At 40.3% G+C, this 27,485-nt stretch overlaps 2 protein-coding genes across 4 annotated transcripts; one reads left to right on the forward strand and one right to left on the reverse strand.

Annotated features, from left to right (window-relative positions):
- Positions 1 to 336: 336 nt before the first annotated feature.
- On the forward strand, positions 337 to 10,898 carry cdc42ep1b (CDC42 effector protein (Rho GTPase binding) 1b). 3 transcript variants are annotated; one of them, XM_079252834.1, is made up of 4 exons: positions 409 to 476; positions 5,391 to 5,482; positions 7,225 to 7,775; positions 9,786 to 10,898. In XM_079252834.1, exons 3-4 carry the CDS (start codon positions 7,322 to 7,324, stop codon positions 10,412 to 10,414), a joined length of 1,083 nt encoding a protein of 360 aa, XP_079108960.1. In that variant the 5' UTR covers positions 409 to 476; positions 5,391 to 5,482; positions 7,225 to 7,321; the 3' UTR covers positions 10,415 to 10,898. The 3 variants fall into 3 exon arrangements, with proteins under 3 accessions (XP_079108958.1, XP_079108960.1, XP_079108959.1); XM_079252832.1 differs by lacking the exon at positions 5,391 to 5,482 and having other exon boundaries at positions 337 to 476; XM_079252833.1 differs by lacking the exons at positions 409 to 476; positions 5,391 to 5,482 and adding an exon at positions 5,522 to 6,119.
- Positions 10,899 to 13,849: 2,951 nt separating this feature from the next.
- Positions 13,850 to 19,911, reverse strand: LOC306765530 (interferon-induced very large GTPase 1-like; the record flags this gene model as incomplete). Its single annotated transcript, XM_079253012.1, has 4 exons — positions 13,850 to 15,274; positions 15,431 to 18,740; positions 18,832 to 18,869; positions 19,807 to 19,911. The coding sequence occupies 4 exons, from the start codon at positions 19,909 to 19,911 to the stop codon at positions 13,850 to 13,852; spliced, it is 4,878 nt and encodes a 1,625-aa protein (XP_079109138.1).
- Between the last annotated feature and the right edge of the window lie 7,574 nt (positions 19,912 to 27,485).

Raw genomic sequence — 27,485 nt, forward strand, 5'->3', positions numbered from 1 at the left:
TTTGTGTACAAACTGCTATGGATATTTGCGAAATTCAAACACTCATTTGCATTTATCCACAGTCCCTCACTAAACAGTGTGCGGGTTTGAAAACCATGTAATGAACACTTGTTACAATTATGAAACGTTTTGAACGCCATACTTCAAGCAGTCACACATAATCCTCTCATCTTTTAAGTAAACCTGCACAATGCTTCACACTTGCGAGCCTTCATACACTTAATATCGATCATTGTGTGGTCACTGAAGCTTCAAGGGTCCACCCAAACAGCCACCCACCCGACCACCTCCTCCTTCCACCGTGTCTCCTCTCAGTGCACTCCTCAGCAGCTGCAGCAGCACAGCAGCCTCCTCACTGCCGCGCTGATGCAAAGCTGGTGCAAAGCTGGTGTCAAAGCGGAAACATAGGTGCAAACCTCAAACCGAGAAGGATGACGAAGAAAAGAAGCGTCATGCTGAGAAGAGAGCATATTAAGGTAAGATTGTGCTGACATTTTGATGTACTTTGATGTGCTACTTTTCACGTGGCAAAGCGCCACTACACCGTCTTAGTTATTCGCTTTGGTTTTCTGTCTTAAAGACGGTCAAGTTCATCTTTGTGTTTGAGTGAAGCAACAGTAGTTTCATCCATCTGAACACCCACTTTAACAAACGTTTGCACGCTTGCTCTAGAGACTTTATTGACACAACTGAGTCTCGCAGGCATGTTGTTTTCGTCCAAAAACACCGTCATTGTGGTTGCATTGCTGCAGCAGCAGGGCAATTAACTATAAAAGACAATATGTAAGACTAGGAGGAAATAAAAGCCATGCATGCTCAGTTCAGATCTATTTAAGCAGCTTTGAATGACTCTCTGCAAAGTTGAGTCACTTTGAAGTAAGTCTTGTGTGTACATCCTTTTTAGCAGCATTACTTCCCATTATTTCATGTTTTAATAATACTAAAATGTGGGAGGTTGTGAGCCTTTCATATGTTGTCATGTTTAAAACGACCAGAAGCTGTGCTGTTTGTTGAATACACTAAAAATCAGCGGGTTACTGTTCTCCTCCATCTAAGCCAGGGAACAACTGCTCCACATCTGTGCCAGATGTCAGATCACAGAGCTGGCAGACTGTCAGAGATGTGGTGTCATGGTAAAAAAAAAAAAAAAGACTGCTCTTCTGTCAGCTAAAACATCTGGGCTGCTGAAGTTATCCTCAACACACACACACACACACACACACACACACACAGCATCTCCTCTTTCCTGCAACAGACCTAAAACCACACAGGAGCATGATCAAATATTTATGCAGTGGTCCAAACGTATGAAGTGAACTGGCATGGAGCGAGTGTAGGGCATGCAAATAGTTTTATAGTATATTATATGTTAAAACAAGGAAGCTGCGAGTTCAGAAATGGCTTGTTTGAAACAAACCTCATGAAAAGGAAGTGCATAAAAAGGTTATATATATGCAAGTGGACTGGTTCAAGTTTATGCTCTAGTATATTTTTTATTGTATAAGTAAAACAATATTACCACACAAGCTGTAGGAACTATGCTCTGGGTTTGCTAAAAGTCTACATGTTGTAGAATGTGAATACACAAGATATTTTACATTATAGTAATATTTAGTACATGATCTATGCCAGGAACTTTACTATTAATGTGCCAAAGTTTTTATTGTTTAAGTTCATTGGTTCTGTAACAGTACTTTAATCAACAATGATCTTCATTGGTTCAGTGATTAACTCTCCAATTGTATCGGTCCAGACTGAAAATAGTCATCAATTTAGATGCCTATTTTACATTAACATGAAATTCAGGTTATTGTGGGTAATCAGATGGTGTCAGTAATCAGATCTACAAGTTTACATTTCCTTTGGAGTACATACAAACACACATAGTGATATAACACTCAGATTTACTGGTATTTTCAAACATCTAGTGGTTTCTCATGCATGGTGTTAGCACTGGCTGTCCTAATGTTGAAGCTAATAGCTCACATCCTGAAAATTTCATGAAAATTGGTCCATAACTTTTTGAGTTATGTTGCACATAGACAGACAAACAGATAAACGCTAGGGAAAAAAAAACCTCCTTGGCAGAGGTAAAAAAAAAACCAAGCAAACTTTGTTCTATTGCTTGCATGGACCAATGTGTCTTAAATAAAAACAAGTAAACAGATAAATAAATAAACAAACAAATGAATAAATAAATAAGGTAAACATCTGTCATCTGCTCATGTTGTGACCACGTCGCTTCAGTTTCTCTGCAGATGCAGAAGAACTAAATAAATCTGATTTAAGGTTTCCATGCACAAAGGCATTTAGGTGTGTTTGTCTGATGTTTCATAACCAGATAGCCGCTGCTATCTGATAACACAGATGAAGCTGAATTGTCATTTGAATGATCTGATAATTCCAGAAATCAGACAATGATCAGATTTATTGTGTGTTTGTAAACAAAGTAAACAAGCTCAGTGAATCATTATCCATATAATTAATATAATATTATATTCTGATCAAGTTTTACACTCCTGAGAGCCGCAAAAGCTTTCCCCCTGTGGGTTTCAGTTTTTTCCACCAAGTGAAACAGCGGTCATATGCTGTTTATCTATGATTGATCAAACATGAGGATTGCAGTTATGGTTTCACTAATCTCAGTGAGGGGTCTGCAAAAGTTAAAGAACAACAAAAAACAGTCTTGCATGACTTCACATGCATGATAACAAAGGCTGAAGGGCAACCCCTTTAAAACTACAGGTAAACGAAACCAAACTACAAAAGCAGTTATAGGTCATCTCACAAATCCTGGATTAAAGCTAATCATTCAGCTGGCCAGCATGGACCTCCTCTGTGACAAAATATAGAAACAGAAATAACAATAATATCAGCTACACTTCTCTAATTTTGAGCAGAGTTCATTTTCACTCATGTAAAATCAGCTCCAAAGCTGAGCGGTTACGATAAATTTGGACAGTAAGCTTATTAGACGGGAGGCTTGTATAATGTTTTCACTGAGGCTGGATGCCAGTATGTGCGAGGAAATGATTTAATATGCACTTTGTCAAAGAAATAAGAAGATCAATGAGCAAAATCTGCTTAAACCTTCTATATAAAGCAGAAATACTTTATTTAAAAGTAAGTTACAGCCTCTTTCTGAAGTAACCCTGATCGATAAGATGATGTAGATGTTTGTTTCCTCCCCTTAAAAAAGACTGAAAACGTAACCTTTCATTTTTAAAGTTTACTTATAGCACATTTAAAAAAATGGCCTTTTTGTGCCTTTGAACAACCAGCTTTATGTTTCATTCGCGGCACCTCCCTGTTCATGTTTGCTGGGTGGAAGTTTGGAGGAGCAACGTTTCCTTATGCTCTTTGTTAGACTCTGCATTGAACAGTGAGGCATGTTTGCACTTCACTCTTGGTTGACCTCATTTCCCCTGAGGTTTGTTGACAGAAGTATAAAAAAAGAAATCATGAAACTAGTGAATGATTGCAAAGCTCAGAACTGCCCACGAAGCTGATTTCTTTGCTTACTTCGCTGTTGTTCGTCTACAGTTTCTATACAGTGTGTGTACGTTGTTAAGAAGTCACGGTCCAGTTCTTCTTTTGAGCCGCGGCGTTTGCTCCATACCATCAAGGAACGCCTGACTGTGGAGGGAAGGGGAAGTTACTTTACAAGAACAGTTCAGAGCTGACATGAATACCACATCATAATGCAGAGAGGTGCATGCATCGGCTTTAGCTTCACGTTGGGAAAGATGGCAGGGCATGAAGTGCAATGCCACGTCGCAGCAGTAAATCCTTACGAACTGAGCACATGTTATATTTTGAAGCTGTGTGTAATGGTCAGGGTGTTCTGAACTCAACCACAGAGAAGGGGGATGTAGGTTGGATAGTCGTGTTTTTGTGGCAGAGGACGAAAAAAAACAAGACACCATATTGAAAGCAGACTTTGAAAAGTCTGAGTAGAAAAAAAACAAAAAAAAAAAAAACCAAAGACAGAAGGTAAAAATATGTTTTTCATCAGCGTCCTCAGATAGTGATGATAGATGCCGTCCGGTCTGCTCTCTCAGATGCACACCATTCCCATTACACTCTCTAACCAGCATGTCTCCAATCAGCCAGGCAGCTCATGTGAAACAGGCCTGTTTATGGACGCCTGCAGGTACAGTTTAGAGATAAATACCGTGTTTAACAGGTTTTTAATGCCTTCCACTAAGTTTCTAAAGAGGCCAAAATTGGAGAATGAAGTTCCCAAAGTGAATTTATGTGCTGCTGTTACACTTAATTTTACATTTAAAGGGAATTTGCAGCTCACAAAGTCACGAGAGGAAAAGAAAATCACAGAGGATGCTGGTATGAGGGCTGGCAGCTGGAGGAGTAAGGAAAAAAAAAACATGTTAATTGTATTGTGTAAAACTGTAAATTACACATCGGATGAGTGAAATGCAGGGTACAAATGGATATATGAAAGTCTGGAAGAGCAGGAAGGATTTTCAGATGTTAATATAGAAATGAAGGCTGAACTCGGACAGCAGAGGAGTTTTGTGTTTAAGTTCAGACTTGGGACTGCGATTGACAATGTCGGCTAACATTTGTCTGTCTGTCACCTTCGTGCACGCCAAGAGGTTTAATCGCTCTCTTAAGCGAAGAGTTACTCAGCTGAGAGGCCAGAAGTTGTCAGGCGACAGCTAGACGCCATCCACCCTCTATCCTGTGGATATACATCTCCAAGCTCCAGAAGACATTTGCTTTCATTAAACCTTTTTTTTTAATTGTTCCCCTAAACTTTTGCCCTGAATATGTTGAAAAATCAAAACATAAAACAGATTAACTCAAAGTTTTGGAAGGCGATCTTAACCCAAGTCCAGGCGGAAGTCGTTAGGTCACGCAGTGACTGGCCAGCCGGCGTCCTCGGCGAGCAACTCCAGCAGCCTGTGACGTTAATCCAACACGGGGCTGTGTGCTGGGGAAATCACGTGTTTGGAGCTTAACAGTGGTCCTTTGCCTCGGTTTTATTTCTTGGGGCAGGAAGCAGGTTGTCCAGGAAAAACAGAACCGCTTGGCTTCGTTTTGACCTTCGGAGAGCTGAATTTATGTGGTTTTCATGAACAAATCTGAGAGGGAACTTTAAGGTTCACTCTGGTGGATGCAGACAGGATTTAAGACATGCTATATCAAGTAAAAATAGCTTTCATTTTTATTGTTAAAATAAATATTACTGAGGGTATATAACTGTATCAGCGACCTGACTGAAGGCTGCTGTAAAACCCCAGAAAAGTCCTGGATCTGTTGAGTCCTGAGGCGACAGAATCTGTTTTACCTGCTCGATTTATTTACTTGTGTCCCTTCATTTAGTGTGCCACTGACACCCCCTCTACTTTTCTCTCTCCGGTCTTTAGCTGTTCTGATGTGAACTGGATGAAAACAGAGACCCCCCGCCACCGCCACCTGGAAAACATTCAGGAACTAAGTGGATTGCAGAAGGCAGAGAGTGGGTGAGGGAGTCAGAGAAGGGAGGGAAGACACGGGGGATTAGCAGCTAATCCAGTGCACGGACAATCCTGGAGGAGCTTTATCGTTCTTCCAGGACGATGCAGACCAAACAGTGGCTGGATTACAACACTTTATTTTACTACGCTTTGGAAGAACGCACCCTTCGCTTTCCTTCGCTCTGATGGTCGTCGTTTGCCTTTCACAGGACTTTGCATCTTTGGTGCCAAAAAACCAGTGAAGCAGGAACAAAAGGGGTCAAACCTGGAGGCAGGATGTGTCGCGGACGCTGTGGTACCACACACATGAATCAGCCTTTTTTAGTGGTAGACGGAGCATAACTGTGGACCTCTTGTTTTTTCTGCTTGGCCACTGAGGAGCACAAGTGCAGAACATTTCATCCGATGAGGTACTAAAGATCCTCTCAGACGCTGTGATTGGCTGAAAGCCTCGTGGACAGTACGCAACAGTCGCCTTACCTTGAGAAGCACAAGATTAATTAAACCCACTGCAGGTTTCTGATCCACAAACAAAAGGCCAAGTGAGGTGTCGATACTGATCTCTCATCTGTACGCAAAGGGAATATATTTTACCAGTTAGTTCCTGCTTGAAAAAGTGCATCCAGTGTTCAGAGGTTGGTAAGTAAAGCATGAGCTGAGCAAGGCCGGATTGTCCAATAGGCATTATAGGCACGGGCCCAGGGGCTCACACCCATTGGGGGCCCATGTGGGGCCCATGTAGTGCAAACATCAGCAGTTTGGACATGAAACAAAATGTATATAAAAGCCAGATAGTTACACCACAGTGTCTAGTGAACTGCTATTGGTACCACTGGCTGAGAGATGTTAGAAAAGTCATTTCACAGAGAATCATTCCCAATTTTTACATTGTTATGTTGTGAAACGGGGCCCCTGGAACACTCTGGGCCCTGGGGCCCTGTGCACTTTTAATCCGGCCCTGGAGCTGAGTCACATCAGAGGCCAGTGAGGAAAGTCGGTTTCCTTTGGTTTCCTTTATGGGATCATTTATAAACTTCAACACGTTGCATCAGCTTCTTCCTTTAAATGCAGCTCTTTATGAACACTTTTACTTTTGAATAAATGCAAATCAAACATGCTTCAGCTTCATAAGGCTTCCTGGTGAGGTGATCCTCTTAGTGTTTGCAAGTGAAACGCATCGACACACTCCTCTGTCTTAAACAATATGACATTTAGAGATCTCAGTCCAAGCACCAGTCTTTTTCTTTTTCTTTTTCTTTTTTTTTTTTTTATTATCCTTTGGTTAAATTCACATCTCAGTGTATTTACAGATGTGGCTGATTTTGTATTTGTAGACGGTCATTCGCTGCACCAGATGCGAGCAGTGCCCGGTCAGCCCCGGACTCTCCAACCACATAGGCCATGCTAACCAGCGGAAACATAGTGCAACCTTGTAATTTATCTGTATTTTTTTTTGTTATTTTTTCATGATTGAAAGCTGCTGCTGTGCAAGGAAAGGGAGTCTGGCTGTTTGTGAAAGCAAAATCAGTGAGAGAAAGACGAGGAACAGGCAGGATCTGCATCTGTGTTGGTGCCTTAGAGAGTTTTCCACAAGAGAAGCCGAGGATGGTGGATGAATAGTTGGCTGGGGTCGTATGAAGAATGGATTTTACACACATTTTTGCTGACTGAACAACCACATATTTGTGTGTTTAGTCGTCATTGCCCTGCCGTTTTAATGACTTTTTTCTCTCTGGTTTCACAGCGGACCCAAAAGCGGATTTCAGACTTGACTGACATGCTCTCAGAAGTCCGACGTTCTCATTCAGTTTGAAGGGAAATTTCTCGACTTCTCTTCCGCCATGAGTCTGGGAAAACTGCCAGGAATTAAAGGCCTTGTTGCTGGCTCTCAAGGGAAACGGCGTTTCAAGAGTGACCTCTCAGTGGACATGATCAGCCCACCGCTGGGGGACTTCCGACACACCATGCACGTCGGCCGCGGCGGGGATGTGTTCGGTGACACTTCCTTCCTTAGCAACTACGGGGGCAACAAGGAGCCGGGAAGTCCGGACTCAGCAAACAGCTCCAAGTCAGCCGGCTTCTTCACACGCACTTTCCGTAATGTACGGAGGACGTCTGGGCCACGGCCGCGAGCGGGCTCCCGAGACCTGTCGTCGCCTCCGCCAGATGTCTCGCCCATCATCAAGAACGCCATCTCTTTGCCTCAGCTGAACGTGGACTCTGCCAATGGGTGCCTACAGAGGGTGCTGTTTCCCAGCTCCATCAGCTCAACAGACGATTCCTTCTGCACATATGGTGAGATAATGCAGATAATCACTCCCAGCGTGGGGTCCACGCAAAGCATCTTAGGAAAGAGATTATCTCCATTAAAAGTGAGCAGAGAAAATGTACCGGTGGAGACTGGACGCAAACATGACGCGGTTTATTAAGAAGACGATGGAGCATGATCTTCACTGTCACAGATTAATTCACTGCAGATCTTCTTTATAAGTCACATATCTACACAGAGAAGCTGCAAACATGCTAGTAAGGCCCCACAGTTAAATGAAATGTAGATAGATAGATAGATAGATAGATAGATAGATAGATAGATAGATAGAATTAAATAAATACATTAATAAATAAAGGTACAAATGATAATATTACTGGGACAAAGTAAACTACAGGCAGGTTGTTGTGTGGAATTATAATTTATTAAAAGCCTCTTTTATAGTCAAAACTGGAAAAGTTGCTCGTTTTGGTTTTGTTACATCGTCTTTAAAGTCCTATTTCTTAGTGTCAGACTAGTATGAAAGTACATACAATTGAAAATAATTTCAAAACTGTATTTTTGTGTTTTTAAAATGTGTTTTTAAAATGCATAACAACATGAACAAAATGATATAAATATATAGACTTAAATACATTAACATTTTAAAATGCAGTATATTTGCATTTACACTAATATAACTTTGAAACACAAAATATAGAAATGTATCTATTTTTCAATAATATAAATATAATTGACTTATTTTTGACAAAGTTAAAACAAAATATATAAAGGTAAAAAAAAAATAAAGAAACAACATCCTGATGCAGCTTGGACGAAGACAGGGGTTGGTAAAATTTGGTCCTAGATATTTGCGGTCCTGTGGACTTTAGACGTTCCCCTGCTGAAAAACACACCTGATTCAAATGAAATGGATCCAACAGTTTATCAACTTCTGCTCAGTCACTTATTTATGTGAATCAGGAATGTTGAAACAGAGGAACATCTAAAATCTACATCTCCCTAGGCCTGAACTTCCATCCCCTGGACTGGGATGTGACCCAGTCAGCCTAATCATGTCCATAAGGACAGAACAGGTATATTAAAATGAATAAGAAGTCAATTAATCCCTGGAGAGAAAACCTAACCTGCTCCAACGAGGCTCTGCATCGCTGTAGAGTGTTTGTGATGTTTAGACTGATGGAAACTTGACTTAAACACCAGAAATGTCAGCAGACACACAAACAGAGGAAGAAAAGACCTTGTTTTAACATCTTTCCCACATTCCTCCAAGACAACCAGCAAACATGCAGGTTTCTTCTGAGTCATCTGGGATCACCGTGGCAACGCCTGTACACAATTAGGTCTGTAATCACAAACACCCACAGCTGGTTTGCTGAACAGAGATACCTACTGGGTCATTTCCTGTGATCTCTGCACGCATGTGAGTCCGCCTGAATGAACAAGCATAAACACACCGTTTGTTGGGTCTGCTAACCAATCACAGCTTGTCAGGCAGCAGTGTGTCGTGGATGGAAATCCCCCTTGCCCTTCTCAGATTCATTATCCAGCTCTAAAGGAATTTGCCCAAAAGGGGTGATGTATCTCTGGAACATATTCAGATAACTTATTTGGTGACTTTATTTAGCTTATTTATTCCAAACAGATTCTGGTTGTTTAGCTTACGCAATCCTGGATGATTTTAGTCTTTTACACTTTCTGCATGGGAGAAGTCTTTACTCATTACACTGATACTTTAAACCCCTGTCATTCATGCATCTCAGTTTTTCCTCTTCCTGTCATCAAACCTCCCTTAAAATTTCACCATCAATGTCCCCCCCCCCATCATCACCTGCCTGACAGATACAGAAAAAAGATTAAGAATATAGTTTTAATGCTTGTTTGGTGACAGAAAACAGCCAGAATGGCTGCTGGGTTGATACGTACTGCCACCTTGTGGTAAAGAAGCTGAACTGCAGGACAAAGTCCCAACTTTGCGGCTTGTAGTTCAGATTTTGAAGCCTGAATTCAGACTGAACTGTTTTCTGTGTTTCCAGGTGTTCAGTCTGGATTTGTCACTCTGCCTCGTCTCTCTCGACTCGAAAGGCAGTTTCAAGATGGAGACTTCTGTAAAGGCTCTCAAACTGACAGCGGAGGTGTCACACTGACTCGCTCCGACTCCCTCACCTCGTTCACGGTGGATTTAGGTCCTTCTCTTATGACGGAGGTGTTGAGCTTGATTGACAGCACCAGTTCCCTCCAGATATCCAATCACAGACAGGCAGGTGAGAGGGAAGATGAGGAAGGGGAGGAGAAAGGTGATGATGGTTCTCTAATGGAGACGCCTGTGCAGACCCCTGGAGTCTCGTCTCCCAACCTGTCCATATGCAGCGGGTCATTCAGTCGCAACGGGAGCAGCAGAGGTAGCTCTAACCAGAAAGAGCAAGAGGAGGATGAGAGGCCTGTGAGGACACCCGATGCATCGACCATGTCGCCTAGCAGAGAGGAACCTGTGATGGAGGCAGAAAGGTTCCAGAGAGCAGCTGACATGTTGGCTCGTCACTACGGTGGAGGGTCCTTCACAAAGGGAACAAGGATGAGCAGCAATGGCGCCTCTCCGGCGTTTTACAAACGCCACAAAACACCATATGCCTTTTCAGAGGAGGAGGAAGAGATCAAAGTGTAGATGTTACACTCATGAGCATTGCTGCTGGTCCTCCTGGCTCCTGTCCCTCTTTTATAAATACATTCTTCATTTGGTCACAGGTACACATGGACAAGGCAGTGACAAGATGTTTGAAGGAAGTTTGGTGGATATCTTCACCTTGAAGCTCCACCCAGCTGTGCTACCATGGAAACACAGCTTATTTATTGGAGACATTTTCAGATTATTGACTTTAACACTAAGTAACCATGACGTTCAACATGTATATGAAGCAATATGTTTAGATTTACATGTTTGAAGAGTCAAAATTGACTTTGGGATTAGCGAGTGTTGGATTTGGAGGATATCTTCATATTAATACATTACTACACCATTCAGACTTTTTTTTTTTTTTACCTTTATGTACATTTGTAATATTGATCCAAGGTCTATGTAATAATCTCCTAACCCTAATCTGTACAATGTGCAAGTATACGTTAGATTTCTTTTTCTAAAATAAATAAATTCTGCACTATTATGTAAACATGACTATTGTCTGTACACTTCCTTTGGTTTCTCATATATTGATTTAATAAATAATTTTTCACTTCCTAGCTTAATACAATCGTAACATGTCAGTGGAAATTACTTTTTTTTTATTACTAAGGCAGTTCCCCAATTTAAAAAAAATCTGTACAAACAAAATGTAATCATATGCAAATCTCATTAAGTCACATTTTATTCCCAACACAACCTAAACAAATGACATGCTAATGTGTGAGGCAGTTTACTATTTCATGGAAAATGGTGACTTATTTTGAATTTGATGGTAGCAAGTAAGGGTGGGAAAACTGAATCTAAAAAAATTGATTTTTTGTTTGACAATTTTAAAGTAGATTTTTTTGTGAAAAAATATTTTTTTTTCAAATGTTTTTATTGATCTTTTTATTTGTTTTCTTGGATATTATAGCAGCAGTATGATTGTTTGGCTACTGTGTTGTTTTTTCCTAAGTGAAATCAAGAAACATGACGACCCTGCGATGGACTGGCGAGCTGCCTTTCGCCCAAAGACTGCTGGGATAGGCTCCAGCTTCCTGGTGACCCTTCATTGGCCGAAGTGGTTAGGATAATGAATGAATGAATGAATGAATGAATGAAAAATTTTCCTTTTCTTTTGTTTTTTTAAAATTTATTTTTAAGACTTTTTAAATTTACAAAGGACCCCCCTCCTCTACATTTTCCCCAAACAATCAGACAACAACAACAACAACAACAAAACAAACAAACAAACAAACAAACAAACAAAAACCTCCAGTTACCACATCTCTTTGATAACTCTTTTCTTATGTTTTTAATCTACAAAAATCAGTAATCTGGAAAAATTGTGAGAACCACAGTTTTTAATCAAACTGGCACCCAAAAAAATCGGACTTGAACCGAATCGGGACAAAATCATATCAAAGTCGGAGTAGCAACATATCTCTAAAACCTTTTAATGGGAGAAAAAAGGCTGGAAAAGTAACCGATCCCAGTAAGAAACCAACTAGAATAGTATTTTACGAGGGATTCAGACAGCTGGGAACAGATGTGAAACAAGACGAGGTGTAAAAATAGCATTTCAGAGGGGCAGATGTAAAGATGGGCAGACTTGACTAAACTGTGACGTCTAAAAATTATGTAACAATTTCAGAAAAACATTTCTTAATGTAAAATTGTCAAAGATTAATTTTCAGTTGTTAATTTTCTGTATGAAGATGATCAATTTAGCTTATAATTATCTTAATCAAACCAATTCAATTTATTCTGACTAATTTTGATTTGAGTATTTTTATGTCTACTGTGATGGACTGGCGACCTGTCCAGGTCTACCCCATCTCTCGCCTGTTAACAACTGGCTCCAGCTTCCCTGTTGGCTGTGACTAACCAAGAATAAGCAACATATAAAGTGAATTAATGAACAAATAAATATCTGAACACTGTACATGTAGCTGTTTCTAGCTACTGCACTATTTATGCTTTATAGCAATGCAATCAATAAAAATATAAAGTATGTTGAATGTTTGTTCTGCTGCATTATCTTTGAGAATAATATATTGATTTAAAAATTTCTGTCAAGCTTCACCACAAATCTAATGTCTTGATGTTAGTATAATTTATGTTCATTATATTTCCCCACTTTGCAACATGTTTTAAACACTGGATGTTGAGTTAGATTGATGAGAAAAGCTTTGTGTGTATTTCAGATGCCCCAGTATGCTTTATTAATCATACGGTCAATTTATGGATGTCTGTACATTTTCTCTGCAGACTGAAGGAAATATATGAAGCAAAACTTAAAAATATCATTTTTTTATGTCTTCAAAGGATGAAGTCATGCAGAGTTGTTAACTGCATTTCTTGACTGATGCAAAACACATCAACAAGAGGCTGAAGCGTTAGTTGATTATGGGAAAAGTTTATTTATCACCACAATGGATATTCATATTCTGCTGCAAGCAACATTTTCAAACAAGGAAATAAGATAGTTAAAAACATAAGGTTGAAGTACAAAACTGCTGGAAACAAAATTATATTTGAAAGCAGTAACTTGAGTCAAAAAGTGTAAAAGATTGTTCAGAAATGAGAAAAGTCACTTTACAAATGTTTGTTGCTTTATAAAAATAAACTTGCCAATTTTGTTTCTCGCCATAACCTTTAAAACAGAAACAATTCAGGTGTATGTTCCATGTGCTTTTATAAATTTTTTCTCAGAAGAACTACAAGAAGAAAAAAATGTAGAAATTTTACAAAGCAATGTTTAAGATTTTGTCATTAAAATAAAATAAATGTCACATAACATGATCTCTAAGTTCAACATGCTACACTTTTTCAATGTTATTTAGACTGTCAGCGAGCAAAGAGAAAATGACAAGAACTTATTTAAAAAATCCAATGTAAAAAGTTGTTTCCACACTAACAAAAATGAAAAAAAAAATCAGTGCAAAAAAAGTTCATGTCATTTATGTTTGACTAGATTTTTAAATTTAAGTATAAGGTGAAAACAAACAAAGAAAAAATAGGCCATAAAAAACAGACCTAAAGTTACTGATATTAAAGAAATGAAAAACTATAATTCATTTAAATGAATTTGAAACATGTTTTGCTTTGAATCTTGATATAATTTATAAACAGCATAAACATGCATTTCTACAATAATGAAAACATAAAAATCCGAAAAACTAATCTTTTATGACTAAATATGTTAAATTGTTTTTAGAAACAAAAACTATTTTACAAACAATGCTGTAATCATTTTCCACTTTCTATGATATTTCAAGACACTATTTTTGACTTTTAGAATATTTCATTTTATGAAAATTGAGTATAAGTTGATTAAAGTTGAAATAAATGTTTTGCGACTGATATTTTCCTCCATGTAAGACATATTTTTCTTTGCAATGGACACAATGTGGACTCTTTAGTGCAGCTGCAGTTTGCTCAAAGACTGTACATTTCATCCAGACTTCTAATAGCTTCTTCTCTTGTGTAGCTTCTCCATTCATCAGGAATTTCTCCTCCTTTCTGGAATTTCAAGTCATAGAAGTCCTCCAGTTCCTTCTGAAAGCGACATACAAACCATTTCCAGTATGTGAGCTTAGATTCATCTGCTGTAATCCTCCATGACGCATACTTCTCCCCAGCAGTATGATACAGTTTATAAGGAACTGACTCCTTTGAGTCACGACTCGGGTAGAATCTTCTGTCACTTCTAACCAATGTGGTGCAGAAGTCAATGACCAGATCCACTGTGCCTCTTGTGTGCCATCCTTCAACTCCAGAGGGTCGATGAAAGGGAACATTGTGTTTATCGGGACTGTGATTCTCCAGTGTGTTGGTGCAAACAGCTGAACAGAAAGGACAGCGTTCCCAGCAGCAGTTACACAGCTGATCAATGAGGATCTGATCAGGTGTCTGTCTGCACTCCATCACTTTATCCAGTGGAAGACTGTTCATCTCCTTATTGATATATTCAAGGCTTTTCTCCAACTTCTCTTTGAGAAAGTCAAAATCGTTGATGTCTCTGAAGTTTTGACAAAAAATTGTGTCAAGTGTCAGCTTGTTGTTCAGTGTTGTGGAAAACACCTTCACCCACTTGCCTATGTTTCCTGCGTGATTGTTCACTTCATCTGTTGCTTCAAATAAAGCTTGTCTGATGACCGTGTCAATGCCATCGACATTTTTCGTGAGTATTTTCACTGCTTTGTCTTTGTGCTTGGTAAAGATGTATTTCTTCACTTCTTCTTTTATAAAAGCCTCAACTTGCTTCCTTGGATTTTTTATGTAGATTTTGAATTTACTGAAGTCTGCTTTTTCTGCAAGTGATGTCAGCACATGTTTCTCCAGGTTCAGCCTGTTCCCATTGAATGCTGGAAAATTACTTCTCATTTCTCCAGCGAGATCAACTGCAGTCTGATCAATGACGGCTTGAGCAGCTGAAATCTTCAGTCTTTCACACATCATTTCTCCAAATACCACAACAGATGAGCTTCCTTTGCAGTAGCTTCTAAAAATGGTGTAATATTCATTTTTCTTGCTGTTCAAATAAGTGTTTGCATTGTGGATCTCTTTGTACATCTTGTGAGATTGCAAAAGCCAACTTCTTGCGCTGTCAAAAATATACAGTAAGAGATCAACTTTAAACTCCTTCTTCAAAACATATTTCTTTCTTGCTTCAAATTCAGTCACTTTTTCTTGAAAATTTATGGCTATTTCCTGCAGGTAAGTTGAAGTGTAGCCTGTTGCTGCAACGGGTTTGCTCTGAATTTCCTTCAGGGATTGCTGTTGGACATCATTTATAAGAGACCTGATCACTTCCTGTTCTTCATGAGGCAAAGCACTGCAGGATTCATTTAGTTCATTTTCCTGTTGTGTTATTGGGACATGTCGTTTTTGCAAGAACAAATGTGTGAAAACAATTAATTCAGACTTCATCTTATCAAAAAGCGATATGTTTGTCTTGGGTTCCTCCTGACTTTGTTGAGGTTGTTGACTCTCTTTAAAAAGCTTTTGGTTCTTCACCTGGGTTACATAATCATTGTAATGCCCTTTCTCTGACAGATTTTTGTATTTTCTGTTGTCTTTGGACTCAATGATTTTACTCCATTCAATACCAAGGACTTGAAGGACAGCTGATTGATCTTCTTCCAGGTTGATGTCCTCAATGGGTTTTGTATCCAAAGTTAGTTCATCAACCCAGTGACTCCAAACAGAGTTGAACTGTGCTTTGAGTTTTTCTTCCTTTTCTTTGACATCTTTTACCTGGTGTGCGAGCTCTTTGCTCTTTTGCAGTAGCTTGTTCTCGAACTCTGTCTTCTTATTGTCAAACTGTTTACATGTAATTTTCTGCTGGATGACTTCATCCAGTTTTCTTTTCACTTCTCTGATGTGCTCGTCATGAAACTCTTTAATTTTGTTCTCAAATTGGCCCCGCCACTGAACCAACATGTCTTTGTCTCTGTCTTCCTCAAAGTAAGACACCATTTGTCTTTTTGCTCCTTCGTATGTTTTGTTCATTTCTTTTATCAGATAACTGTTCTCAATCTTGTCAAGCAGTCCCTTCTCAATTCTGGGATGAAGGTGGTTTTCAATTCTCAGCATCTCACTCCTCAGGGTCCAGGTCCAGTTACCATACTGGACCTCAAGTTTTCTGTATGCTGCAATTTCTTGTGTGTTTTTGAAGCTAAACACAAAGTGTTCATTCATCAGTGCTTTCCACAGATCCTGGATTTTGCTGCTGAAATGTGACAGAGGGATTCCTGGAGACTTTGAAGCCTTAGACAGGATGATGTTCTTCAGTTCTTGGACACTCTCACTATAACCAGGATTTGGAGGCGCCATTGGTGGACTCCCCTCCCATAACTGGGCAAAGTATTTCACATCTTCCTGCACATCAAATGCAATGACATCACTGAAGCACTCAATATCACACACCTCTTCCTCTTTTGCAGCTAGTTGAGCCATCTTGTCCAGTTTTTCCTGCAACCGTCTCTTTCCATCCATGTTTTTCTCTGCAGCTGCAATGTCTGTAACATTCTGGTGAACAAACACACAACTAGGAGAGAGCTTTATTTTCTTCATCCTCATGATAGCCTGAACAACAATCTGCAGGACATCCTGCATGTCAGCTGGATTCTCACCAAAGATGTTGATCAATGTCATGTTTCCCAGGCCAACAACAAAAGTTGCCAGTTCATTGTCGTGATGAAGAGTGGTGTTCCCGGCCAGCTCAAGGGCTCGTAGTCCTTCAGTGTCCACAACCAGAAGATAATCAAACTTGTAGTCTTGCTTGATTTGGTCAGAAAGTTTGACCAGCTGCATGTAGGCACCCTTGGTGCACCTGCCAGCACTCACTGCAAACTGCAATCCAAACATGGCGTTCAGCATTGTTGATTTGCCACTGCTTTGAACACCCAGCACTGACAACACAAACACTCTCTGGTCACCCAGTTTCTTGATGACTTCCTGTAAAACACTAGAGATCCATGTTAACGGAACATGACCTGCATCACCGTCCATCAGCTCCATGGGGTATCCTGATATCATCAGATCTGCTGCCAGTTCAGGGTATTTAACCCAGTCAGGCTGTCGGCCTCTTGTTGGTTTCTCCTGAGACTTATGGGCTTCGTAGATCTGCCCCATTTCTCTGAAGATGTGCTCTAAGCCAAAGGTTGCTGACTGCAGCTTTTTTGATAACTGTTCGAGGATAACTTGTTTTTTTTTTAACAGATCCGATTTATCATGTTTCCTCTTCAAGTCCAAGACCTCAGACCATGTTTCATCATAGTTTTGAAGAATTGAAGAGAGATCGTCTGTGGAGAGGCCGTCTATTAGGATCTGAGTCCACTTCAAGAAATATTCTTTGTCTTTAGATAGCAGATCCAGGAGGCTTTTAGTGAACCACTTCATCAGTTCACTACAGGAAGCATCACATTGTTTCTGTCGTAATTCCATCAGTTTTTTTCCCTTCTGTTCTTTTTCCTTCTCAATGTGTCCTTTGAGGTGATACAGCTCTTTGTTTGTTCTGCACCAGTCATGCCAAAGTTGGCCTTGACAAGGAAGAAATTTCTCCTTGATCGTGGAAACATCCATCCCCTCGATCATTTTCACTGTTTCCATAGCAGCAGATTTCCCCTTTTGGCAGACTGAGTCATTTTCATCCAGTCTGATTGCAGAGACCTCGGCCAAAGATTCAAGCTGGAAGGTTGTATGTGGTCCAGACAAAATCTTTCCAATAATCCTCTTCAGCTCTTCAGACATATCTGATGGGTTTTTGTCTTTTATGCCCAGTTTGTATTTTCCTGGTTTCCACTGAACTGCACCACAGTCATTATCAGCAATGAGAGTAATGAGAGGTATTGTGGACTTTAAAAGGGATGAAATGACTGTCCGACTATTTTCATCTTTCTCCAGAGTTGGTAGGAGAAGAACAATGACTGAAGATTTTTCCGTCAGTATTTCACGCTGTTTTTTAATCAATTCACTTTGAGAATCACCATGAAGATTACAGAAGGCAATGCAGTCTGTGAAGGAATCATTGGGTTTTCCAGCAGGACAGTACCAGGCAATCTCTGCCACACCATCCATCAAATGACGAGACTTGGTGCTACCTGCACAGTTTCTGTGGAAGAAGGTGCTGTGACGGTCGTTGATCAAAGTGTTCATCAGCTGAGATTTAGACAGAGACAATGAACCCAGACGGAAAAATGATACCAGCGGTGTCTCAGCTTTGCAGATTGGCATGCTTTTCATGGTGACAGGGACTGAATTTTCTTTTTTCTCAGATATCTTCCACGTTTTGGTTATTTGTCTAAATGCCCACAGAGGACACTCAATATCATCTGAGACAGGATCAGGAACAAGCAAAGGTAGGGCATACTGACACTGTGATAACTTTGTGATCATGTTCTGCTTAAGGAAGCTGTCTGAACAGTGGAATACTGCCATCTGGACATCCATTGGGTGCACATGAGTCTGTTTTGATTGATCAAGATCTGGACCGATGCTATAAAGAGCATCTAAGTCACTGTCATCACGATTAAAACTGTCAGACTCTGGAAATGATTGTAAGCAGTTCACCTCAGATGTTTCCTGGCGTACAGGAATGTATCTGGCTCTGTAATCTAACATCATTAACCTTTGAAGAAATGTTTGAGGCAAATCTTTCTCAAAAGTGTCATCGCCCTGTTTCACAGGTGGCCCTAATTTAAGAAAGTCTGCTGGTGACATTTTTGGTTGATAACTGTCCTGAACATGAAGTCTGTAATACAGTTTCTCAGTTTCTTCTGGATACTTTTTTTTTGTCTTCTTTTCCAGAAATATTGCTTGACTGCTATAAATGGTGGAAAAGTATTTTAGTGTTTAGGGAAAAAGAAACAATGTTGCCATTTCCCATTGTTTCCTGTGAAATATGAATTTGTTACCTTGTGTCCAGTTGGATCCATTTTAATTGTAGGTCTACCTGTAGAATAACATGCACAGTATCGTGAGAACACATCTATAGGTTATGGAGGTTTTCACATGACTAATAAATATGTGGATGCAGTTATTTAGTCAAATGTTTTTCATTACTTTCACCTTTTTTGATATGTGTAAAATTTGTTGTCAAACACTTTTCATAGAAAGAACTGCTTCAGTCAAAATACAAATAGGAGGAAATGATTAAAATGGCCAATTACGAACTGCTAACTTTTAATATGAACAGCTAACTTTGAAATTGCCTCATAAACAAGAGGTATTTTGGGGAAAAAAATGGCCCCTGTATGAATTTTATAAAGGAAAACCGAAGTATAGCTAATAATTGAGCATGTATTAGAATGAATTATATCAGCTGTTTAATGTTGATGAGGTGAATGTGTTTAATATGTGAAACATCAGTTACCAACATTACCCAATCATAACTTTTCTTTTTTTTTTTGTCTTGTCCAGCATTTAAGCAAGCAGAATAATGGTCTGGATGCTGTGTTCCGCTGAGCAAAGTTACTTTGCCAAGGGGAGCATTACTGGTATGATGATCCCCTTGATTTTTCGGATTTTTATTTTATTTCTTTATTTGTTTTGTATGATTTATAATACAGAGTTTCTACTACTGGACCAGAACAGAAAGGATAGGAGCAACAGAAAGACAAAGGGAAAGAGAAAGAAAAGGACTAGACTATCTGCAGAGGACTAGACTATCAAGTGTCAGGAGCACCATAAACTATCAGGTTAAATTTAAATGAGAGACAAAGAAAACAAGCTGCTGTTTGTGGATAATCCTGCACACAACTCAGTGACTGTGTAACATGCAGAACATACAGAGTGGAACGTGTTCAGAGAAGAGTGATCATGCCAATGTGACCCCACCCACACAAAGGCAAGGAGCCACCCCCAAGCACAGGATCCAGCTATAGACCCACCCGTGAGGCAGCGGAGGGGAGCCCCAGCCGGAGTTCCCTGCAGTCAGGGGGAACAGGCCCCAGCGGGCCCAGACCAGCTCCCTCTCTACACACCTTGACACGCATCCCCCTCCTCACCCCCAGTTCACTCACTCCCTTATTTATCAGCACACACACCCCTACCCACAAATATCCCCACCACACCTCAAATCATCCACTCCTCCTTACCCACACGCACCCCAACTCACCTTTTCACCTCACCTTTCCACCTCAATTCGTACCCTACCCCCTATACGTGCCCACACCTCCAACCCCGTCCCTCCTCCTCTACACCCCACTTACATACTCCCCCTTTATTAACACACACCCCATTGCACACTCACCCACCCCACCTACACTCTACCCATACAAACCTCCCCCCACCTCTACTCTCTTACATTCCATCCACAACTTAATCCATTCGCTCCCACACACCCTCATCTTTCCTTCACAACATGTCCGTGTGGGACGCCCCTGGGGGAGTAGAGACCAGTAAGGCCCTGATCAGGGCCCCCACAGCTACCGCCCACCATCTCCAGTGCCCCCCCGCCATCCCCCAGACACAGCCGACCCAGCAACCCCCAGAGCCAGCGGAGATCTCCCCTCAGTCAGGCCAGCCCAGACCCAGGTCTACTGGGCAGCCCACCCTGAGCCCCGCCTGAGCCGCACCCCACAGCAAGGCCCCGGAAGTAGGGGCGTGAGAGGACCCCTTCTCCTCTTCCCACTTCCCCGCTGTAGTAGCCATATTATAAGTCATGAACGTCTGTGAATATGCTGATGTGTGCAGGCTTGATTGGCACTTGGGTGGAGGGTGTGTCACTTTGGGTGTGAACGCACACATTACAAATAGTTGCACTCACCTGAGCGCATCGTTTGGCTGTAAGGATGCAGAAGTGGGGTGAGCTCGGGAGTAAACTTTTTGTTGACCACAATTAGATGTTTTTGCTCTGCGTATTGTTTGTTCATTGTAATTTATTTGAAGTAACTATAAAAATAAACAAATGCAATAAAGAGAACACACATCTTAGCGTCATCAATATCTCCCGTGTTTAGCCTGCAGCGGCTGAAGTAGATAATGGTGTTGGACAGTTAGTCGCAACAATTAGTCAACAAAAAAGTTTAATCTAGGGTTGAGAAGATGATCCGGGGATGCTGTTTTTTGAACTTGAATTCCTGGAATTTTTGTGGACAAGTTTTCGTTGTTGGAGAAGTGACGCGTGGATTGCCGTGATTGGAGCGCATCATCCTGCGTTCATCCATGTCAGGTTTGATTCATTCATTGCAGCCCTTGGAGTTAAGATATGGCTATTGTTGAATGAAATAGCTTTTTCTATTTAAATAGACTTAATTTCCCCTAGTAGGCTTTAGCAGTACAGCCACATTAGGTGGTTGTTCTGATTTGTTTTGCCTGTTAGTGGTGGTTAAAGTGGTTGAAGCTATATGCTTGGGAGCATCGCCGCAGTTCTTGTTTAAGACAGACCGTCTTTTTCAAGACTGACTGTATTTAGATGCATAAATACCCACCGCTCACCAAAAATAGGGTGAGTTTAGTTAGATGTGGATAGGCAGTTTAAAGGAAATGTAAGTCGTTAAACACTTGTCTTGGACTGTATTTTAATTTAATCTGACTTCTCATAGATATCAGTATCTGTCACTTGATAGAGGGCTGTATGAATTGAATATGGGATACAAATTTTGTATGACTGTTTATTTTTGGTGTTGGAAAATGGATCCAAGTGAAGGACATTCAAGTTGTGATGTTTGTAAACAAGATGAACAGAAAAGACAAGTAAAACTTACTGCTAAAGCTTTGGGAAATAAAATTGAAAGACTTCAAGCAGAGCGCAAAACAAAGGTTAATAACATAAAGGCTGTTGTAAAGGTGATTAAAGAGCTTATGCAAGATGAAGGAAATGCTTCTCACATTCAGTCTCATCTTAAAGATTTGTCTAAGCTGTTTGAAGATGCAGATCAGCTTCACAAAACTGTGATTACTTTGCTTCCTGTCAAGGAACAGGAGAAGCAAAATGTGTGGTTTTCTAGTGTCCACAAACATAGTTTTGAATTTATAGAAGATGTCAAGAAGTGGCTTTGTAATGTAAATGGCCAACCTGGTCAACATTCTAATGAGAAGAAAATGGAGGATAATAATGATGCATCAAGGCCACAGCCATTTTGTACGGAATTGGCTGATCCCCATAATGAGAATGAAACTGGTGTCTCTCAACATTCAGAGGGTGGTTCAACAGCTGAAGATGATGTTCAACCCTATGATAGTGTTTCTAATGTAGAGAGTAAAAGATCAAGAAAAAGGAGCTCATTAGGAGGCAAATCCAGTGTTTCATCTACCTCATCTACACGTATTAAAATTGAAGCAGATGTAGCCGCACTTGTTTGCCAAAAACTTTTGAAGAATAAACATGCTTTGGAAGAGCAAGAAGAACAACTTAGGCAAAAGAGAGAACAACTTGATGTGGAAATGGAATTGGCAAAACTAAAAGTGTTAAGATCTAGAGGGAGTTCCGTAACGTCCGGTTACGGGCACTGTAAATCTGATGCAATGAATGATTTGCAGATTACTGAGCAAACATTAAATGTAGATGCTGAAACATATATTCCTGTAATGCCTGTGCAGACACCATTGGGTATTTCAGCAGGTCATCAGCAACATCAATCATCAAACATCAATGAAACGAGAGGAAGAGTTAAGAATGCGAGGCCAATGCATCAGACCAAAGTGTACAATCAGCCAAGGCTGCAGAAGCAGCAGGGCACTCTGTTACATTAACTGTCATGTGCACAGTCGCAAGCTGCTTCCTCTGCAGCATTAATGCAAAGTGATGCTGAGCATTCTAACTTAATATCAGTATTGGCGAAACAAAATGAAATTACTTCTTTGCTAGTTGAGCAACAGTCTTTGTTTTTACTCCCAAGAAGAGATATTCAGAAATTTGATGGTGATCCTTTACAATACCAAACCTTTATGAGAGCATTTGAACATAGCATTGAGGAAAGAACACCAAATGCTAAAGATTGCTTGTATTTTCTTGAGCAGTACACTAGAGGTCAGCCAAGAGAGCTTGTTAGAAGCTGTCACCATTTGTCACATGATGATGGATATGCCAAAGCCAAGTCATTGCTGCAAGAGCATTTTGGGAATTCTTTGAAGGTGGCACCTGCCTACATGGAAAAGGTTTTGAAATGGCCAATGATAAAATCCAAAGATGTAAAAACTTTGCAGGCATATCGTTTTCTCTTGAGAAGCTGCTGTAATGTAATGGGTGAAGAAGGGTCAATGCACGAGTTGGATGTACCATCTAACATGCAAATGATTATAAAAAAATTGCCTTATAAACTCAGAGATAAGTGGAGAAATGTTGTCTGTGATTAAAAGGAAAGGTTTCAAAGACAAGCTACATTTAAAGATATTGTAGAGTTTATTGAAAGGCAAGTCAAAATTGCAAGTGACCCTCTTTTTGGGGACATACAAGATCCTACAGTAGCTCTAAGAAAGGAAACAAAGAGCTCAAAGAGTAGATCTGATTTTAAGACAAAGGGGAGTAGCTTTGCCACAACTGTTCATTCAGTAGAAAGAAAAGTTGAACCTGGGGTAAAAGAGAAGAAGGATGCATCACTCAAGAAGGCATGTCTGCTTTGTGTAGCTGGACATACATTAGATGTGTGCTCTTTATTGGGAAAGAAAACACACAGTGCAAAAATTTCCTTTTTGAAAGACAATGGGGTGTGTTTTGGTTGTTTGTGCATTGGGCACAGGAGTAAAGATTGTCAGAAGTACCTTTCTTGTAATTTATGCAATTTAAAGCCTCCTTCTATATTGCATATCTACCCAGTGAAAAGGGATTTTGGTGCAGTTCAAGTTAAAAGAGAAACTTACATGGCGAAGGATCATGATGTACTTTCTGTACAATCTAGTGGTCTTACTGGGGCCGGTGAGAATGGCTGTGTACTTTCTATATTACCAGTGAGAGTAAAGTCAAAAAAGGGAGATGAGTCAGTGGTGACTTATGCCTTTTTAGATCCTGGAAGTTCGGCATCTTTCTGTACCGAAGGTCTTATGAATAGATTAAAATTTACAGGGAGGAAAACCGACATTCTGTTAAGGACAATGGGATAAGAAAGGGTGGTCGGTAGTCACACTGTCTTGGACTTGGAAATAGCTGGGTTGGATGATGATGAATTTTGTGACCTACCTGATATGTTCACACAAAAGATCATGCCTGTCCATCATAGCAATATTCCACAGCAGAAAGACCTGCAAAGATGGCCACACTTAAAGAACATCAATATAAAGGAGATTGACTCAGGAGTGAACTTATTGATAGGAACCACTGTTCCCAAGGCCTTGGAGCCATGGGAAGTTGTTAGAAGTGTTAATGGAGGTCCTTATGCGGTCAAAACCATGCTAGGTTGGACTGTAAATGGTCCACTGAGAGGAGACAATGACCGTAATACTTGTGTACAACCTGATGTTAGCATAAATAGGATTTCTGTTGCAAGGCTTGATGAGTTGTGGCAGATGCAGATCAAGGTTGACTTTCCTGAATGTATTCAGGAAGAACAGTTTGGAATGTCAAGGGAGGATCATCTCTTTATGAAATCTGTCTCTGAATCAGTAAAGCTGATTGATGGTCATTACAGTGTTGGGTTACCTTTCAGAAGAGGTGGTGTGAAAATGCCAAATAATAAAAAGGTGGTGGAACAGTGTGCTCTAAATCTTAAAAGAAGACTTAAAAGAGGACGCAGGTAAGTGACGTAATGCTGTAGGCAAGTAGTGAGGTTGAGACGGCGGAGTCCCAAAGGCAAACGTAAACTATTCATTCATTCATTTATTAATGTGTGCGTTTTGCCAAATTAATCTGAAATTAATTTGAACATTCTCCTAAGTAGGTAAATAGTGTCTCTTTAAGGTGCATTCTGGAGCACAACGAGGAGGATTTGGCCAGCCTAACGGACTTCATAGATCAGTGTTTCGACAGAGTTGTCATGGGGAAGCCAAAGCAAACATCGACCCCAGCCGCATCATCTCAGGCTAAAAGACAGCGGAATGAGGATTCATCCGCAGCCATTTCGTCGCCGGGGAACGACACAACCGATGTTCTTATTTCAGTAGTTTCGATGCGTGCCTGAGCCTGGTGGAGATTCTCCACAAAGTGTTTCAGGCCTTCCGGGAATCACTGGAATTCAGCCATAAGCAAGTGGAAACACTGGCCATAGAAAACGCGGTCCTCAGAGAGTCGGTTAAATCCCTCACCAAGGGATTAACCAGAGTCTCCGAGGAGAACAAGAAGATGAAGGAAGCGGTGCTGGATCTGCAAGCCAGAAGCATGAGGGACAACTTGGTGTTTGCAGGGATTCCAGAACAAGCAGATGAAGACCCCGAGACCACAGTTAAAAACTTCATCCAGACTCACCTAAAGCTCCCGGAAGAAACGGTGGGGAACATCGCCTTTCACCGAGTTCACCGTCTGGGCGGAAGGAAACCCGGAGCCGGCCGGCCACGGCCCATCGTAGCCAAGTTTGTTAACTACAAACAAAAGGAGCAGGTGAAGAGTCAGGGTCGTGAACTTCGGGGCCTCCATTATGCAGTTAATGACCAGTTTCCAAGAGAGATCCTGGATCGGCGGAGAGTTTTGTTCCCTATCAGGAGAAAATCCATCGCCGAAGGAGCTCGCGCTGTCATCGCCGTGGATAAATTATTTATCAATGGACAGTTGTACCGCGATCCAAACATCACTCCGTGGCTCTACTGACTTGTTGGTATGTTCCTTAATAATCTTAAATCTTAAATAAGTTATGCCATATTTGTAATACTGTGGTTTCAAAATAATTATCAGTATTTTCTCCACCCGTCTCTGCTACACCGTTCTCGTCACGGATGTTTCTTTTACATTATTTTCTTCCTTTGGCACGGTCACTTTTTTCTCTTTTCACTTTTCTTTGTTTGAACCCTTTCACTTTTATCAGTAATGTCACCTACTTCTATATTTATATGTTTCATGGCGCACGCACAAGATTAAACATCGGACACAACGTTATGCATGATTCACGCATACACACACAGTTCAGTATGAGGAAAGCACACATAGAGACACTTAACGCGCAGATCCAGGTACCGCACACAGCTGACAGGCGCACAAGCAGCGGGTTACACACAGACACGCTGTAGTAATATGCACATAACCTCCATCTCTGCTGGTTTATGGATACACTGAGGTTTGTAATATGCAGATAGTCTTCGCTTTTGTTGGTTTATGGATGCACTGAGGTTTGTCACTTGGAATGTGCGTGGAGCTGGTACAAGAGAAAAGAGGTTAAAAATTCTTAATCAGATGCGTGAAATGAAGGCAGACATTGTTCTCCTGCAGGAGACTCATTTATCTAATTCAACAATAAATCTTTCAACAGACCAGTTTCCACATGTTTACTCAGCTTGCTATAATTCCAGACAAAGAGGAGTAGCCACTCTTATTAATAAAAGTTTAAAATTTGACATTGATCAAACAATTACAGATCCAGAAGGCAGATTTTTAATAGTTACATTATCTATTCAAAATGTTAAGTTAACTATTGCAAATGTTTATGGCCCAAATGTTGATGACTCCTCCTTTTTTCACTCCCTCTTTACTTCGCTCTATGATCACTTAGATAACACAATCATTGTAGCAGGGGACTTAAATGTTATACTCGACAAATACAGTTCATCAGGGAAGTATCGAGGTTGGAAATCAGCTGAAACAGTTAAACAGTACATGAAGGATTTTGGTCTTTGCGATGCATGGCGTTCTCATCACCCGACACTGAGAGAATACACTTTCTTCTCTGCAGTTCACCATACCTATTCTAGACTAGACTACTTCCTAATCAGCAGTTCACTCATGAGTGACATATCAGAGATAAAGATCCATCCCATAATCATCAGTGATCATGCACCTGTATCATTAACCCTTAGAAGTAAAAACTGTAAGCCAGCCACTAGAAACTGGAGATTTATTACATCATTACTTACAGATTCTGAGTTTATCAGTTACTTTAAAAGAGAATGGTCCTCATATCTAGAAAACAATAACAGACCAGAAACATCAGCGTGTGTTCTGTGGGAAGCAGGAAAAGCAGTAATGAGAGGGAAAATAATATCCTTCTCTTCCCATAAGAAAAAGAAGGAAACTTTGAGAGCATCAGAATTAGAACTCAGAATTAAATCACTAGAGGAAGCTTACCATGTCTCCCCAGAAGAACACACACTGAATGATATTAGAAAAGCCAAATTAGAACTTAATGAAATAATAGATAAAAGAACACAATTCATGGTGCAAAGACTTCGATTGGACAATTTTGAACATGGTAACAAATCTGGAAAGTTCCTGGCTAACCAACTAAAGGCAAATAAGGAGAAAACAACAATTTCCTCTATAAAAGATTCAGAAGGAAATATCAGCCATGATCCTGACATGATAAACAATACTTTCAAAGAATTTTACAAAGCATTATATTCATCACAAATAAATCCAACAGATGAGAATATTAACCAATTTCTTAGCAGCATCAATCTTCCTAAAATAAATCAGGAAAATAAAATGGCTCTAGATTCACCTATTTCAGTTCATGAGCTCCATGAAGCTCTCCATTGTATGCCAAATAAT

Source organism: Telmatherina bonti (assembly GCF_933228915.1).
Source record: "Telmatherina bonti genome assembly, chromosome: 14".
Lineage (NCBI taxonomy): Eukaryota > Metazoa > Chordata > Actinopteri > Atheriniformes > Telmatherinidae > Telmatherina > Telmatherina bonti.

Bases quoted from the DNA above. Each gene is read 5' to 3' on its own strand.
- cdc42ep1b (XM_079252832.1), top strand. From the start codon at position 7,322: ATGAGTCTGGGAAAACTGCCAGGAATTAAAGGCCTTGTTGCTGGCTCT. The intron at 7,776-9,785 runs GTGAGATAATGC...CTGTGTTTCCAG, and splicing joins CGATTCCTTCTGCACATATG to GTGTTCAGTCTGGATTTGTC.